The 18938-nt window shown below is 41.7% G+C and overlaps 1 protein-coding gene across 1 annotated transcript; it reads left to right on the top strand.

Annotated features, from left to right (window-relative positions):
* Positions 1 to 498: 498 nt before the first annotated feature.
* Positions 499 to 16463, top strand: gabrg1 (gamma-aminobutyric acid type A receptor subunit gamma1). The gene is made up of 9 exons (XM_070842349.1): positions 499 to 575; positions 10170 to 10330; positions 11876 to 11943; positions 12385 to 12605; positions 12910 to 12992; positions 14310 to 14447; positions 14911 to 15063; positions 15882 to 16084; positions 16185 to 16463. Exons 1-9 carry the CDS (start codon positions 499 to 501, stop codon positions 16461 to 16463), a joined length of 1383 nt encoding a protein of 460 aa, XP_070698450.1.
* The last annotated feature ends 2475 nt before the right edge of the window (positions 16464 to 18938 follow it).

Below are 18938 nucleotides of genomic sequence, written 5' to 3'. Positions count from 1 at the left end.
TCGCAGCTCTGCCCATGAGCAGCCTGTGGTCCTCCAGCGTGAGCAGCTCCCCCTGCATGATGCCACAGAGCGGCTCCTGCACTGCAAGAGGATTACAGGGGGCAGATAGTGTGAATGTGAGGCAGCATCTGCTTTCCATACACATCAGCATGAACAATAGTTGTAACAGTAACAGCCTCGAAATCTGCATCCAGCAGTCAGTCGGTGTGTGAGCGGAGGCAGAGGGACTCTTCACTGAGAGCAGCTGGTGTCACAGAGCCTGTTAGCGGCACTGCAGATGGACTAGGGCAGAGCCAGCTCCCTCCTCCTCCTCCTCCTCCTCCTCCTCATCCTCCTCCTCACACACCGAGGACGCACCTCTCGCATCCTTCCGTCGCTACATTTAACCCTTGTTGGCTGCGTTCAGACGCGACCTGACAGACAACAAGCTCTGTTTCCTCTGTGTTTCCGTGGAAAGGACCGTGTTCCAGCTGTGTGTGTGTGTGTGGGGGGGAGAGAATGAAGCGCCCTCTTCTCCGAGCCGTGCAGGACAAAGCCATGAGCCCCTGGCTGCTGCTCGCTCTCCTCGGACTGTGGTAAGTGTGCACTGAGGGGGACGTCTCCATCATGATGGGGGGGGCGGGGGGGGGACGAGGTTTGTGCAGGTGAACGGCTGCAGATGCTGCAGATGGCGGACGCCTCCTCCGGGCTCTCGTGTCTTTGCCCTCGGCAGGAAGCGTAGGTACTGTACCTTGTCTGTGTCATTGTGTGAGCTGTGGCCTGGGGGGGGGGGGGGGGGGGGGGGGGGGGGGGGGGGGGGTTCATCCTGACTGATGGAGAAATGTTCCTTACATTTACCAGCGTTGAGCCATGATACATCTGCATTTTACTCATCTGTAGGGAAATGAACAACAGGGGGGGGCTTCATTCCATCAGCATCTTTTTCATGAGCATGAAGCCCTTATCTGCCTCAGGAGCATACAGCAGTAAGGTGCCATGGGGGCTAGTGATGGACGGAGGGTGCGTGGTGTGAACTTAGCTCAGTCCCTGTCTGTTGGTCACAGATGTGTAAAGTGTGAAGAAACGGTGATGTGTGATAAGTGCCACTGTGACCGCTACACTTGGATAGATCTAGAGAAAGTGCAGCCTAATAAACAAGGTTTTGCACAAGTAGATCGATATAATGTAGTACTTCAATCACACGTTCATAACAGCACACATTATTCTACAGCTTCTTTTCAGGCTCCACCTCCTGGTTATTACCATTGCCTTCAAAGGTAGTCTCTTACAAAGGTAGTCTCTTATAAATAGTCTGAAAACTGAAATAAGATTATTAGTATGACTTTTGGTGCCTGAAAATGGGGTCCAGTTAATGGTGTTCACCATAAGAGCCCCCCCCCCCCCACACACACTTTTCATTCACAACTTTTTTTCAATCTCCAACTTAACACGTTACAAGGTGTTGTTGCCAGGCCACAGAATTGAATTCTTTGGTGGATGGTAAGTGGACGCTGTGTAAAATGTAAATAAAAACAGGATGCAATGATTTGCAAAACTCATGAACTCATATTTTATTCAAAATAGAACATACAAAACATTTAAAATGTTTAAACTAAGAAGATGTGCCATTTAAGAGGAAATACATGTCATTTTGAACTTCAAGGCAGCAACGCTGCTCAAAAAAGTTGGGACAACAGTCTGTGAACGTCTGGGTGGGGTGAGGAGGAGCCCCATTCTTGTCCGATGTAGGACTCTAGCTGCTTAACAGTCCTGGGCCTTTGTTGCCGGATTTTTCGTTTTATGATGCGCCAAATGTTTTCTATTGGTGAAAGGTCTGGACTGCAGGCTGGCCAGTTCAGCACCCGGACTGTTCTACTGCACAGCCATGCTGTTGTGATGGGTGCAGTATGTGGTTTGGTATTGTCTTGCTGAAATATGCAAGGCCTTCCCTGAAAGAGACGTTTGTCTGGATGGGAGCATATGTTGCTCTAAAACCTCTGTATACTTTTCAGCATTGATAGTCACTAATGCACCCCCATACCATCAGAGATGCAGGCTTTTGAACTGTCCACTGATAACAGAATCAGAATTCCTTTAATAATCCCCAGGGGGAAATTGCTTTTTGTTACACACAGCTCCAAAAGAATAAGAATAAACTTCAAACACGAAAGTAATAATAATGATAACTACTACTAATAATAATATATAACAACATGTACAAGCTGGATGGTCCCTCTTCTCTTTAGTCCACAGGACACTGCCACTCAAGACTTTCAAATTTTGATTCATCTGACCACAGAACAGTTTTCCATTTTGCCTCAGTCCATTTTAAAGGAGCTTTGGCTCAGAGGAGATGGCGGCATTTCTGGATCGTGTTCACATATGGCTTCTTCTTTGCATGATACAGCTTTAACTTGCATTTGTGGATTGCACAGCGAACTGTGTTCACAGACAGTGATTTCTGGAAGTGTTCCTGAGCCCATGCAGTGATTTCCAGTACAGAATCATGCCTGTTTTCAGGCCTGAAGATCACGAGCATCCAATATTGACCTTTGGCCTTGTCCCTTGAGCTCAGAGATTTCTCCAGATTCTCTGAATCTTTTGATGATGTCATGTACTGTAGATAGTGGGAATTTTACGTTGAGGAACATTTTTCTGAAATTGTTCCACAATTCGCAGGCTGCTGAACTTCTGCCCATCATTTGTTCTGAAAGACTCTCTAAAATGTTCTTTTTCTATCCAGTCATGTTACTGACCTGTTGTCAATTAACCTAATTAGTTGCAAATTTTTTTTTTATTTTTAATTTGTCCCAACTTGTGTTGTGGGGCAGGGGCTGTGTTGCTGCTATGAAATTCAAAATGAGCAAATATTTTTTCATGAAACGGTGAAATGTCTCACTTTCAATTTCTGATATGTTGTTGATGTTCTATTGTGAATTCTTAGCGACGTTGCTGTCGCTCAGAAATGCTACATCTATCACCACTGCCTTCCTCTGTTGTTTGTCAGTGGACAAGCCAATACTTCCTGCCTGCATCTTACATCCTGCTATCATGTGCTGGTGTTTCCTAGTATATTTTCAATGGAGGCTGTTGCCTGGCCACATCAACCTACTGCCTGTAGGCTACAGCACAACAAAGTAGGAAATATGTACAATAGAACAACTAAAATGGACAAAATAAGAAACATGGTTTGTGTCCCCTTGAAGCATGAATTCAAGGGAAAATAACCAAATCAACCAAATCTGGGCAATTCAACTAATCAGCCAGGAAAAATGCTATGCTTCCAGTGGAGTATAAAACTGTGTGTACGACAGAATAAAACCGGATCGCAGCAAGAACACGATGCGAACGTGCCCTGTTGTAATTTAGCTTTAATACAGAATCAATAAACCTGACACATATAGGATCAGTGAGCTATAACGGTCAGGTGTAGAAATGAATCAGGATTAACTGACGAGCATCTGTTGTAGAGCAAATGGGTTATCTGTGGATGATGTCATACATTACACTGACAAAGACGTAACATGTGCTTTTTACATTATCAGCCACAGTAGTAGTTTATTGTGCTGTTGAACTGTACTGTGTTATACTGGCAGGTGTTTGTGTTATTTTGTCCCCCACATTTATATTAATGACTATATGTCCAGTCCACCTTCACACAGCAGGACATTAGCCAGGAGCAAGTGGATTAACTCTGACCCCGCTCTGGGTCCCCAGTCGGGGATGCTAAGCTAAATGCTAAGATCTCAGGTCCCTTTACAGTATTAGGCCCGTATTTATTAATGGAGAACAGCAGCAGCACACCTTAACACAGATGGAGAATTCACCACCTGTAACAGACACAAAAGGGCAGCAGAAAACACACATTAAACAGCCAAAAGCAGTGTTTTATTCCAAAGTCACAACCCAAAAATGCCTTTTCAGCATTGGATTCACAAAGCATTCTTTCCTGTAATTAATTGGGAGTTTGTATGTGACTTAGATTCCCATCTGAGAAACTATCAAGCTTTTCCTATAATAAAAATGTTATTTTTTACTTTATAATGTTGAAACAGAAGATGGTATTATAAAGGCTCCACTGAAATGTATTGCTGTGATAACATAGTAAACAGCCTTCAGTGTTTGCAGGGGCAGCTGATTTTGTGCTATGCTTTTTGCTGAAATAAGCATAGAACGAACACATGATCTATAGCAAAATGTGGATTTTGTCCTTGGACAAGTCCTACCGCCTAATAACATTATGTAAATGGGTCTTTGTCCCAGTCCTCTGTTTGTAATATCAGCAGCATAAAAACTTGGAAGTGTCCTAGACAGCTCAATAATACGATGGATTACCTCTAAGGCCAGTCTGAATTATTTCCTCCTCGAAGAAAAACTTTTGTTGTCAATTTTTTAATAGAGAATGAGCCTCATTTTTCCATGTGCTATGGAGATGAACACGGTTTACTCTGCAATACAACATTTTAATTATATTAATGTGATACTATTGTATCATTTACTAGATATTTGATTTATTTGATAAATATATCTTTTTACAACCCGACTTTGTAAACTGTGAAAACTGCTAATCCAAAACATCGTTTTCTAGAATACTAGCTAACTATATGTCCACATATTTGATTTGTCTGAACATATGTCATTTAAATGTGGCGTTATTACTAATTTGGCTATAAAATATCTAGTACAACTGAAGTAGTAATAGCACTAAATCTAGATGATCTATGACAGACCTGGGCATTTTACGGCCCGCGGGCCACATACGGCCCTTTGGGCATCCCTGTCCGTGCGAATGAACAAGTATTTATGCCGTGCATGCAATACAACTGTGTTGCTTTTATTTTGAAAAGCCTGGCGTTATTATTATTTACGTAAGAATGCACGTATCTGCGTCTGTCTGCACGGCGACAGACGATGCTAGCCAGTTATCCCTAGCCCCCTAAAAATGTTGGCTCACGTTAAAAAAAGAAAAGCTGATTCCGAATGCCACGTTTTCAACAAGACATGGACTGCTAAATATTTCTTCACAGAAGTCAAAGGTAAAGCCGTGTGCTTAGTTTGTGGTACACAAGTCACCGTGTTTAAGGATTACATTCTGAATCGCCACCACGTGACCAAACACGAGGAGACCCAGAGCTTCACACCCAGAGACGCAGCTGTCAAGACAAGTTATGTCATAGCTCACAAAATCGCCAGAAAAAGTAAACCGTTTTCTGACGGAGAGTTTATTAAGGAGTGTTTGGTGGACTCAGATATGCCCAGAGAAAAAGGGCGCGTTTGAGAAGGTTCACTGTAATGAGAAGGGTTGAGGACATCGCGGGAAATCTGGAGCTTCAGCTGAAGTACAGAGCGGTTAACTTTCCCCTGGCTCCCCTGCGATGTTCGTGACACTGCCCAGCTACTCATCATCTCACGTGGGATCACTGCAGACTTCAAAATCACGGAGGAGCTGGCAGCCATGCGGTCAATGAAAGGGACAACAACAGGGAGTGACTTCTTAACTGAGGGAAATCGAGTTTGGACAAGTTGGGACTGAAATGGGACAAACATTCAGACATTCAGTCAGATTTCAATGCACTTGTTCAAGCCCAAGACAGAATGGATTTTTCTCATTGAACAAGTAAACTGAACTGAAAACATCAAAGGCGCTTATTGCTTTTTGTATGAAGTTGATCAATTGCTTCTCTTTAACATACTGCAAAACACCTTTTCAGTATTTGTGAAGATTAACAAGTTACAAATAGAATGAAACAGTGATGTAATGATTGTTTTTGTTTTTAACTGTTTATTACTTTTATAGGATTGTTTTCCTCTTCAACCTACTCCACAATTCATACATTTACATAAATATTTACAGAATGTTCTTATACTTCTGATTACCAGTAGCAGCTAATCAAAGTATATGATTGACTGCCTTTTACAATGGGAGAAAAATTAATATTGAGCCGAATTAAGTTCAAGTTATCGTTGGTTCGGCCCTCCAAAAGAGTTCAGGTTGTTCATGTGGCCCCCTGTAGAAATTAATTGCCCAGCCCTGATCTATGATAAAGGTCAGTTATGTAAACAATATAATATTCAAAATAAATAATTTTTATTAATAATAAAGATTTAACACTGTAACACAGAGCAGACTGGGTCACCATAGCGACGGTTGATGAGATTCATGGGTAATCAAGCTGCTGCCGCTATGAAAAGCAGAGTGCAGGATAAGGGGCTGGAAAAGGGCGTCTGACCCAACTTACAAACTGCTGTGCAGAGAGACAATTTCACGTAAAATCGAGCAGCTTTATGACACGAAAAGCAGACTAAAGAGGATTTATTGAAGAAAGCCGAATGTGTTGCTCTGACTGGGGATCATTGGACCTCGGTAAGCAATTCTAATTACGTCGCTGTGACTGCACACACTATTAACGCCACAGACGGGGAATGGCGTCTCCAGTCTTTCGTCTTAACCCTACAGAAGACAAACACCGCGGAGCACTTTCTCTCTGTGGCAGAGGCCTGGGGAATTGAAAGAAATGTCACCACAATTGGAACAGACTGCGCCTGAACCATGATGGCTGCAGCAAGACAGCAGCCATTCCAGCACGTGCCTTGTGTTACTCACATTTAGCAGAGAACCATCACTGTTTGCCTTGACGACTGTGGGCTTAGTGATGTGTTGGCAAAGTGTCGCAAGATAGTGAGTCACTTTAAGCATAGCCCAGCCAATACTGAGGAAGTACACCAGGAGCAAACAGCAGGATGTTTCCACAAGGTGGAATTCAACGCTGGATATGATCTCACGTCTCCTAAAGAACCCAGAGGCTGTCGAGGCTCCTCTTGTCAGACAAGTACCTATGCTGACTACAGCAGAGTGGACAAAACTGGAGAAGCTAGTGACCGTCCTTGAATCATACAGGTAAACGGAACTGTTTTATTAACAGGATTTATTGCTAGTTACTATGAATTTGAAAAGCTTTTTAAATTGACTGTTAATTGGTAAAATAGAATTAATTGATTTGAATTATTTACTGCAGATAAGTGACTGAGCTCCTTGTGTCTCATGTTCTGTGGTGTTACCTGCTCCGCACCATGAAGGTCTCTGATGAGGACTCATCCTACATGGTGAGATTCAAGACTGCCTTCATGAAGGACCAGCCTTGGGGCACTGCTGCAAGAATCCAACAGAGCTACTCCAGTCACCAAAGAGGAAAGGCCTCCTGTTCTTCACACTCTGATTCTGATGACGAGGTGGGGCCTAACTGTGCCCTGAGCCTCCACAGAGCTGACCCCACCATCAGCGAGACAGACTGCCCGCCGCAGCGGTGGTCAACTCCGCTGCAGGAGCACGTCCACTTCTGTCCCCAGTGAGAGGGTGTTCTCACTTGCAGGAAACATAATTCAAAAGAAAAGGGCAGCACTGAGCTCTGAAAACAGTAACTGTGTTATGATCTTGAGTTTAGTTATTGTCTCGTCTCTTGTCACTTCCGGTTTTATTTTGAAATTCCCTGTCCTCCTCTTGTTTCAGATTTACTTCCTGGCCTCCTGTGTCATGTCCTCTGTGATTGTCTGGCCCCGCCTTGATTGTTTCCACCTGTTCCCCATCACCTGGTGTATTTTAGTCTCCGTCTCCCCTTGTCCTGTGCCAGTTCGTCATGTACCTTTGTCTTGTCGACCAGCGTTCCTGTTTCCTTGGACTAACCTTCGTAGTGTCCGAGCGGCCTCCCTTCCAGGGGTCGTGTGGTCAAAAATGCTCTTAAGAGCTGCCATGAATGTCTCTGGTGATTGACATGTCAGAGAGTTACGTGACCATTCTGACGTAGCCCATGCCGCCGCTCTTCCTGTGAGGTGAGATGTAATAAACGCCACTTGGGCGCGGGGTGAGTTGAAAGCCGAAGGGTTCATCTCAAAATGTAATTCGCACTGTACTAGAAACGGGCGACATAGGTCAGAATCTCCAGCAAATTTTTCAGGCGGGGCCAATCTCAGAGGAACGGGAGGCGGAGTCATGGGTGGATGAGTTCCACCAGCCGGGGAACCAGGAAATGCAGAAGCCGGTGGATGTCCTTTTAGCTGGGTCAGCATGTCCTGCATTTGTTCAGCTAAAAGATTAACTTGGGACACCACAGAAGCCTTGAAATCATCCTGTCTTGAAGCCAAATCCCTGACTCCCTGTTTGATAGCCGACACCTTATCCTCATGTTGTCGGATACGGACACTGTGGGAACTTAAGAGTTCCTGGAACTGACTAGAGTCGGCTGGGTTCATGTTTGGCCAGTTCGTACTGTTAAGCCTGGAGGCGAACAGAACCAGAACCCACACGCTCGACTCAGAAGTATCAAAATAAACTTTATTAAGAAAAGACAAAACAAACAAGCACGGTGGCAAAAAGCTAAGACTAAGGAAACAAAAACAACTCCGTAAAAGCAGGAGCGAAAGACAAAACTAAATACAATAAACAGAAATACTCAGGCCAAAGGCAATCTATACAAAAAGTAACAACAAAAGAAGCAAGACAAAGCTTGAAAAAAGTATCAACACAAAGACAAAACTGACAGACACGGATTCAAGACAAGGTCCAAGGAAACAGGAACGCTGGTTGACAAGACAAAGGTACATGACGAACTGGCACAGGACAAGGGGAGACGGAGACTAAAATACACGAGGTAATGGGGAACAGGTGGAAACAATCAAGGCGGGGCCAGACAATCACAGAGGACGAGACACAGGAGGCCAGGAAGTAAATATATCTGAAACGAGAGGAGGACAGGGAATTTCAAAATAAAACCGGAAGTGACAAGAGACGAGACAATAACTAAACTCAAGATCATAACAAACTGGCTTAAAGAGAAGAAATAGGTATTGTGAGGCCGATGGGTTTGTTGTTATAAAGTTCTAAAATGTTCATCTAACTGTTATGGCCTATATTTCCACTGTTTCTGTTGAGTTTTTTTTTACTGTTTCCGATGGTAGAAATGGCGCTTTTTATTGATCTGTTGTTTTGTTTACCATGTTTAGTGGTCAGGGTTCCCTGGAACTTACTTGTTACAAATATGTTTAAGACATTGAAAGTGCTTGAGTTAAAAAGAATATAATATAAGCTAGAATTGTACAGTTAAATATAGATGAAAAATAAACATTTTTGTTGTTTAAGTTCACGTATGTGTCTATTCATTGATTCAGTCGTCAACCAAAATGTATTTGAATTGAAAAACTTTGCTGATTGTGTCAAATATAAAAATGCGATTACTCGAGATTAATTCATTACAAAGCCTCTAATTAATTAGCGGCGTCCCACCACTGTGTATGTACACTTGCAAGTATATATCTGCTTTCTCCTGCATGTTGTTTAGTGTCATGTTAGTTACATCTGCATGTAAATCAATATATCACATACAATGTTTTTGGCTATTGCATTCTTCACATTGATAGAATAACAAAAAATATAAGGAACCGCTTTAGATTATGGCCTACGACAGTGTAATAGTTTGTACACACATGGTGCACCAGTACGGCACATTCATAGGCACAAGGGATCGAGATGTGAAATTAGGGAATGAGAAGGTCACAATGTAAGAATTCATAAAATCATTTATACTGCTGGTATTTTCCAACTAAGGCGTACCTATTGTGGTATGATGTCACCTTTCCTGAGCTGCAAGCTCGGGTGAAGACTGGACGAAGTGGATATACAAATGAGTAGATCTCTGGCCAGTGTTCTAAAGGGTGTTGAACCTTAGGACCTCAGGGCTTGTAATGTTGCTACCTTTGACTGAATTTGAAGATTCCAGTGTTCTCAGTGCCAAAATAAAATGAAGCAGCTGTCATATGAAGCAGTGGAGATGATTTATGTATCTCACATAATACTTTTTCCCCTCACTGACTGGAATGGAATCTAAGTATGAACAAGGCAGGCTATTTCTGTCTCAGTGCTGAGGTGCTCTCCTGCATTTGTGGGCTTTTTCTTGTGCTGACTGGAACTTTCACCCAGTGCTGAAGTCAATACTGGAGCCTTAAGTGCTGTTTAAGTGATTTTTCTACCTTAAGTGGAATAAAATTCGGTTAAACACTTGTTTTGAAAACCAATAGAAATATACACTATTTTGAATTTTGAAACAAAAAACTCCCCCCTTAATTTACATTTTCTGGGATTCGCCCTTTGGATTATATTACAGCATTGTGACGGTGTTTGTTTTTTTTCTCTTCCACAGTGCAGCATTTGGGCCCAGTAAGCAGGAAGAAGAGGACTATGAGGACGTGCCCATAAATAAAACCTGGGTCTTATCGCCAAAGGTCTATGAGAGTGATGTGACTTTGATCCTAAATAAACTGCTGCTGGGGTACGACAACAAACTGCGGCCTGACATTGGAGGCAAGTGAAGTTCATCCGCTGGAAATACGTTTTTGTTTTAACTCTGTTTCCACAGAATACTCACCTCACAGTTCAAAAGGGGTTTGTAAAATGCCTTCTGCAGCATGGGTTACTGTCTTGTGACTCCGTACAAACGTTTACCAGCTGCTGCTGTTGTCTGGAGAGAACCAAGTATCTTTAATATTCCGCTTTTCTTTGAATTTTCAAAATGAGATTGTAATATGACAGAAGATATAATATTTACTTTGTCTTTCACACATTCTTCCTTCTTCCAGCAGGAAGGTTCCAGGTTGGAATCTGCCAGCATGAACCTGGTTTGAACCTTGAACCTTTCTGAGTGGAGTTTTTCCCTGCTGTTAATTTCATTTAAAAAATCTTCATAAATCCTATAAAACTTATATGAGCAACTTCGCATTTTCCAATGACAGGCAATAAAAAGCCTTTTCTCAAAAGATACAGGGCTGTTTGAATTCAGCTTACGGCCGACTGGTGGCAATTCTAAATGGAATGAAGCCAACTGATAGTGGAGAGCCCAAAAACAATCGTCAAATTCGCCCCCACAACATGATGTACTTGTACATACAACTACCAAATTATAAACATCTAGTACAGCCGAATTAGTAACAGCACAGCATGTAGAAGATCTATGGTAAGAAAATTAAACATGTTGGTTTATGTCTATGTTGATTTAAGCTAGTAGTCTGGAAAATGAGGATTTGGGATGGCGGTTTTCACAGTTTACAAAGTAGGGTTGTAAAAAGATAAATGAATCAAGTATATCCAGTATCTAGTAATAACTCTGCATATAGATGATCTATGATTTAATTCAGTAATGTAAACGATATAGTATCATAGTAATAATAAAAGTTTTGTAACGTAAAGCAAAGCAGACTGTGTTCCTCTCCATAGCAATGGTCAATGAGGCTCTGGATGATGACACTTCCACTATTAAGAAAAAGGATAAAAAGCTTGATTGTTGTTTGAATCGGGGGGGAAATAATTCAAACTGATGACCTTAATGGTAGTCTGCCGTATTGCTGAGCTGATAAGCACACTGTCGTGTGAGATGTTTAACAGGAAGCGACGACAGTGAGGAAAAGTGGAGCGTTATTTCCTCCATAGAGACAAAAAAAACATGATTATTCAGGATGGAAGGAGAAATGAATTAAAATGGATGGTCATAGCTTTATTTGGCTTGTTACATTTGTCGTTGACATTTTAAACATGATACAACAGAAACCTGAAAATAAAATAGTGCTTTAGTTGTTGTGATTGACAATTGCCAGGTTGTCTGAGAAAATAGCATCTACATAGTGCCTGTTGTAAAAGTGTTCAAGCAGTGTGCACTGCTGACCAGTGTAGCACAGCTGAGTTATCACACATAAGGACTGAGATTAAAGCTGGGAAATAAACTGACACTAAGTCACATTGTTTCACCAACCTGTGTTTTGGTCCATGATTTTTGCACAATTTGAAATATCCAGTTCCTTGTACACTGCAATCCTTGTCCGTGTGTAAATACATGTGCCTTCTGTTATATTTCAGTGAGGCCAACAGTGATTGAAACAGCTGTGTATGTCAACAGCATTGGACCAGTGGACCCCATCAACATGGTGAGACTGCTCCCTCTGATTTCCCTTCGCTTTTTCTCTGCTGATATAATGGATGATGTTATATGTAATGTTAAATGTTACTAATGTTAAAAAACAAGCATGTGCAAGCTATAGTGAAATTACAAGATATTTCACTGACAACTGACAACAACAAGTTGTCACCTAATGATGGCACTATATGAAAAGTCAGGGATTACTAAGTAGTTACAAGTCATCCTCAGGGGAAATTTCAATTCAATTCAATTTATTTTGTGTAGCCCAATATCACAACAGAGTTGTCTCACAGTGCTTTACAAAGTTCACAATGAATGAATGTCCGAACCAAATTTTCATGGCAATCCAATCCAATAACGACTTCCCCACTAGGAAATGATTCAAGCAACTGTTTAAATACCATTTACATCGATTTTTGTCCTATTGTTTGTCCTAACTCTGTTGCAGGAATACACCATTGACATTTTCTTTGCCCAGACATGGTATGACAGCAGACTGAAATTCAACAGCTCAATGAAGCTGCTCATGCTCAACAGTAACATGGTAGGCAAAATCTGGATTCCTGACACATTCTTCAGAAATTCCCGCAAATCAGACGCCCACTGGATCACCACTCCCAACCGTCTCCTGAGGTTGTGGAGCAATGGGAGAGTGATGTACACACTGAGGTAGGGCAGTAATGCACCCAGTTTACGTACCTTTGTGGTAGCTATCTTTAATGTTAATCTATCAACTCTTCAAAAACCTTTGTTGTTTGTGCAGCTTTAGTGTGTGCATCAGTATTTTTATATTTTATCATTAGGTGACCCCAATTTGTCAAAGCATGATCTAATGTTCACAGTCCTTTCTGCATTTGTTGGTGTAATTACAGAGAGAACATAAGGTACCTTTAGCATGTTCACTCACACTTGGGAGGGAAAAAACCAACGCTGAGACTTTGCTTTTTCTCTGTCACAATTCTGTTTTTGTCAGGTTGACTATTAATGCGGAGTGTTACCTTAAGCTGCATAACTTTCCAATGGATGAGCACTCGTGTCCACTGGAGTTTTCAAGCTGTAGGTGGTCAAACGTTTTCCCCTCCCATTTTTGAACCCGCCATCTTGACTTCAACTTCCGTAACTTGTGCAGAGAGAGGGGCTGCTGTGCGGGCTAGCACAGTGGCTAAGCCCCTTTTTCCTTCTCCTTGCTTAAAAGGGCCATCTGCTTGAGGCTGCCCTCTCTAAGCCTGTACCAATCTATCATCTGCTCCACCAGCAGAGAGAGGAGGTCACCCAGCCCCATTTTCTTTGACAGACTTAATGAATTATGCAGCCTCACCCAGTGTGATTCATGCTGTCTGTGTCATCCTTCATTCGTCTCTTGCATTGTGCTTTAGCTTCTCATGTCTCGTCGTGATCTCAATCTTCCACACACTAATGAAAAGACCATTTCATGGAGTTGAGGACAAATGCCAGGACCTGTACAATTGCACTAAATGTCATCAAATGAGCACAAACAGACACTAGCACACGACAAAAGCGACCTCCCCTGGACCAGTACAGGCCATTTATTTAAAGAACATATATTTTGCTTACAAGTTAGCATCTTGTAGATGTGCAAATAGTGCTTTCTCAGTAGAAGTAATGGAAGTGGAGTGACATTTTTATACCAATGCAGAACCTTTGACATTTGTTGTGATCAAAAATAAGAGAATGTGCCTTCAAGACCTTGGACAATGTCTTATCTTCTACTAACAGACACTATTTATTTTAACTATTGAGGCAATCTCTCCCATACTTAAGGTATGTCTCTAATCTTAACTAAGGGATTGCATTATAGTGCCTATAGTGACCTTAATCATAGAAATGCCATATCAGAAAACCTTCACTAGAATGACATTTAAGGCACGAGGACTGTTGCCAAAACATATTTGTTTCATAGAGAGTTGGGAATATATTGGAAACATGAGCCTATCTTGTGTAAAACAATCCAATTCAAAGCACTACAAGGTCAAGTCAATTGAAATATTGTACTATTAACAAACAGTGTATCACTAAAAAATATAATATATCTGGGGAGTAAGCATTAGTTGACACCTGCCTACTACTGATTATTACACAGATGCCTATCAAAGCCCGTTTTACCCACCAAATACTGCCATGCACAGACTGTTATTTGAAGACATCTTGCTCATTTGAGGAAATTTTGTGAGACTGTGCAGGTAAGATCCATCTTGAATGCTCCCCTTTGCCTTGCCATGGTGCAATGTTCCCTGGTGATGTGTGGTACATTATGTTGAATGACAGGTGCGATCTTTGTGTTGGATATTACAGGCATTAGTAGGTTTGCTAATGTATTTTTTGTGTGTCTGTATTGGGCGAGGGGTTCTATAGATGGTTATCCTAAGAATGAGATCATGTACCGGTGGCAGAGGCGGGCAGTGGAGGTAGCAGACCAGCGGTACTGGAGACTCTACCAGTTTGCCTTTGTAGGGCTGAGGAACACCTCTGATGTGGCACACACCCAGTCAGGTGAGAGCGTGTGGGCAAGCCCTCTTACATGCTGCTAGGATCTTTATATTTTTATATGAGAGACTAATATTGAAAGAGTTTAGAATATGGATTAGTTTTAGGAAAGAGTGCAGTTCACCATTATCATATTAATCTAATTTGTTGTTGTGCTGCATTTGTTTTACCATGGTTTAAACCAATTATTTGTACTTTTGCAGTCCTCTCATGTGTTCATTTGTTTTAGTAAGTGGGTATAATGAGTAAAAGTTACACGTTAAAACCACAAGTTACAATAAAAAGTTATCTAAGAAAGTTAAGTTATTTAAGAAAGCACACTCATATTAAACTGGTAACATGTAATGGATTACATAAATTCCAACCTGTGCTCTGTGTTGCCCTGCCTTACCTTAAGTCTTTGAACATGTCACTTTTCCCTGTGGGTTTATTAATGTTTTATCTCTATATCCCTGTTGTTAAACTTCAGGAGAATATGTAATCATGACGATCTTCTTTGATCTGAGCCGGAGAATGGGCTACTTCACCATCCAGACCTACATTCCTTGCAGTATGATTGTGGTCTTGTCCTGGGTCTCCTTCTGGATCAACAAGGATGCCGTCCCAGCCCGTACATCTCTAGGTCTGATGCATTCTTATTTCAAACGTGGAGTCAGAGTTCAACTTGGCCAGTTTCTGTAAATCACTTCCACTGGCCATGAATAAACATAATGAGGAAAATGAGGCTTTAAAGGCCCTGAAAACTCGTGTTTTTCAATCACCTAATTGTTTTTCTCTGTCTGTGCCAATAGTTTAAACGGGGCAGAGCTGCGTTAGAAGAAAAGAGATGTTACTTCCTTAAACCGATCACCACTGACCAATATTTGAATGAGTGGATAAAGGGAACGGGGGGTTTCTTTGCTCACTTTTAGTTACTCTTTGATCAGAGTTACATGCTAACAGTCCTGATGAGGCAGAGTAGCTGAGCTTATGTGTGTTAATATCATCATAAAAACAAGGCTTGATTGTTGTTCATTTAATCATGAATATCAATGCTGTAGAGAAACTTAGCATTTGACGCCAAGTTTTATGGGGCTTTAATGTTGTGCTATGCACGTTTCACACAATGACTTCCCCCTGATGCCAATTGGACTTAATTGTTGGAGACTTTAGGACCTCAGTATCCAGAAGTCTCTTGAGGTGGAGCTATTCAACTGCCCACACCAACCAAGTTGTTCTGGGCTCTATTGCAAAGAATACCAAAAGGCAAACAGAGGCTAAAGATTTAACAGCTCGGCTTTGTTGAAATACCCTTGATTGCTATGGAAATTCACTGATTTGTCCATTGGCTGCTGCTTCCCCTGCCAAATTCATCACGTAGTACCCAAGCATTCAAATATTTGATACTGCACAGACGAATTTGTCTCTGTCTTACATCCATCCTCTGTGCAATCCATTTAGGTATCACCACAGTGCTCACCATGACAACTCTGAGCACCATCTCCAGGAAGTCCTTGCCCAAGGTTTCTTATGTCACTGCTATGGACCTGTTTGTCTCTGTCTGCTTCATCTTCACCTTCGCTGCCCTCATGGAGTATGGCACTCTGCACTACTTCACCAGCAACAGACAGAGCAAAAAAGCTAAAGCCAACAATAATGCACAGGTACCTAACACTCATTTTCTTTCCTCTGTCTTTTTAATGTGTCATTTCTTTCAAAGCTACTGAATGTAATAGTAATGTACTGAAACATCCTCCTAAACAGAAAGCCTCCAGCATGGTGAATATCCGACCTGGGACGTCCCTGCTGCAGATGAACAACATTGTGCCCTATCATGAGGAGGGTGACTATGCTTATGAGTGTTTGGATGGAAAAGACTGCACCAGCTTCTTCTGCTGCTTTGACGACTGCCGCTCAGGCGCATGGCGCGAAAACAGGATGCATGTACGGGTTTCCAAGATTGATTCTTACTCACGAATATTCTTCCCCACTGCTTTTGGCCTTTTCAATTTAGTTTACTGGATAGGTTATCTGTATCTATAAAACCAGTACCTCAAAAAAGGACAACTGGAGTTTAACATCTGCAAGCTTCTCACAAAAGCAGAGCTGCTATAAAAGTTGACATAATAGCTAGTTGGCACAAAAGTATGGTAAAAAAAAAAAAGAACCTACATTTAAACCTAAAGACAAACTATGAATGGCAATGTCTTGTTTTTCCCCTGCACTAGCAGTGTCAGTCAGGCTTGTTCCAGAGCAGAATAAGTCAATAACTACTGACTAGTATGCCATTAAGTACAGTATGGATAATTATTTCTCCAAGTGCATAGGCCCTAATGACCTTCTCAACTTTAATGTTGCACCAAATTAAATATCCCCCTTGACATGACATGGCATCTAAAAAGTTAAAGGCTGAATTTCCATGAAATTGTTTGTGTGTCTGTTGAGGATATTGATAGTTGCCCGGGACTGATTCCACTTTTTATGAAAAATTCCCACTGGTTTCAGCCCCAGCGGTGTTTTTGAAACCACGGAGCCCCGTAGCTGACTGTTGCTGCAGTTATGCCATGGATATCGCCACAATATCCACCTCTAAACCAAAAGCTTAACAGCCGCACATGCTTGTGCAGGAATATCATCTACAACTGTGGAGATCAATTTGGATTGCCCACAATATTAGTATGACAGTAAGGCTAAGTGTAGTGTGGATCGGCATGCTGTTTAGCATCAGGTTGACTTTAGACACTGTATGGGTAGGAGTTTAGCTGCTGGTTGCAGCAGTATATTTTACATAATGTTACAGCAGCAACACACACACACACAAACATACCTGGAAGCATAATGAAGTAAAACAGGCTTCTGTATAACAGCCAAGCTATTGTTAGCTCACAGCCAGTGCTGCAATGTTCCATAAAAGGAAACATGAAAGCAGTCACCAGCATCCACCCCACTACTTTTTTTCAGTTAGTTGGCTTAACACTCACGCAGCTACTGTCTCAATATGACAGCATTAACCACCAAGTGCAACATTGCTTGAGCAGGTGCAACACACGCTAGCAAATCAGCCATGCAACATGCTAACGCCAACTTCAATAGATAGTATATAAAGTAAAACAGCATAAAACTTAGAGCTTTGAGGTCAGGCAACGAAGAGTCGGCACACATCCATCCTTGAGCCTCAGGTTTGTTGCTAGTCATTCAGAAAACAATCTGAAGTGAAATGGTTCGTACATACAACAGCTGTTCAAACATACAACTGTTTCCCCTCCTTGTAGGGACACTTCAAACTATCGAAACTAAAGTGAATCCACTGGGTTCTGACTACCTCAGACGATGGGAGAACATGAAGGCTATTTGAGGGTTTTCGCAGCCTACAACAGCACAATTTGCATGTTTTCCTTTGACATCTTCTTCTCATTACCAGCAACCAAGCATTAGCGAGGTAACATCAGTGGCACACAACCATGTTGTTTCAGGTTTTCAGTGGGTGGGGGCCGTCACCTTTCTGAAGGAGCTGCAGGAGAGCTTTACGGTTCAGTCGCTGGGAGCAAAATCTAAATGAAGCCTTTTCGCTGACATTTATTTAAAGATTTAGCAAAAATAAACGAGAACGGATGTTTTCCTCTCTAGACACACTGGGGACACACATTTATGTTATGACATTAAAAACTGCATTTTACACAATATGGGACCTTGAAGGCTGTAGCGGTGTTGTGTGTACCGCTAACACACACTTTTAGAAACAATGGGAACAGGGTGAGAGTTAATGAACATAACTACTAGGGGCCACTCGCAGCGTTTTGACCTTCAGGGCCAAGCGTATTATTGCCCAACAAGAAACAAATCAATTTGCACATTCTGCGGTACTCTGTGAAATGGCAGTGAGAGGCTCACTTATTACTATGTGAATGCATTTAGAATGGACTTGAATGTAATGGACGTTCATTTATACATAAAAGTCCCGCACTCCATCCATAAGACTAAAGCCTGTTGATACCCTAAATAATTCAGTATAGCCAAATGACACTTTCTCTTGACAGCAAAAGTGCTTCATAGTATTGACTGACTCCATTCATGCTCTGCCTTTTGACTAAATCTTCCTCCTTTGTCTTCTAAATTTATCTCAACTAAATGTATCTTTACCCTAATCCACTGAGCTCCAAAACGAGCATTTTTTATGTCTTCTCATTCTTTTTTATGAGCAAAGAGCCATGTCCAAAACACTTAGGCCTCATTTCTATTCAACATGCCGTTGCTTTCTCTGGTTAAAATGACAAACATCACAAGTGGCAGGTCATGTTACCAACAGCTAACAAATGGTTTTACACAACAGCTAAAGTGAACTTGCAAATGTTGGAATTTCAACATTGTCATTAGGTTCAGTAAGGATTTGAACGTATTTCAATTCAATAAGCAGATTTGATATTGGATTTAGATTTATTACCGTACTGTCCAACCCTACCCTGAGCCATACTATAGCAGCTCTGACCCGAGACATTTTTGCACAAGTCAAACTCCAGC

This window comes from Pempheris klunzingeri, chromosome 13 (genome assembly GCF_042242105.1).
Source record: "Pempheris klunzingeri isolate RE-2024b chromosome 13, fPemKlu1.hap1, whole genome shotgun sequence".
Lineage (NCBI taxonomy): Eukaryota > Metazoa > Chordata > Actinopteri > Acropomatiformes > Pempheridae > Pempheris > Pempheris klunzingeri.
This window is presented reverse-complemented; position numbering and strand designations above follow the sequence as displayed.

Excerpts from the sequence above, each read along its gene's own strand:
- gabrg1 (XM_070842349.1), top strand. The coding sequence starts at position 499 with ATGAAGCGCCCTCTTCTCCGAGCCGTGCAGGACAAAGCCATGAGCCCC. Across the intron at positions 12,606-12,909 it reads AGAGTGATGTACACACTGAG|GTTGACTATTAATGCGGAGT; the intron begins GTAGGGCAGTAA and ends TGTTTTTGTCAG. Across the intron at positions 16,085-16,184 it reads AAGCCAACAATAATGCACAG|AAAGCCTCCAGCATGGTGAA; the intron begins GTACCTAACACT and ends CCTCCTAAACAG.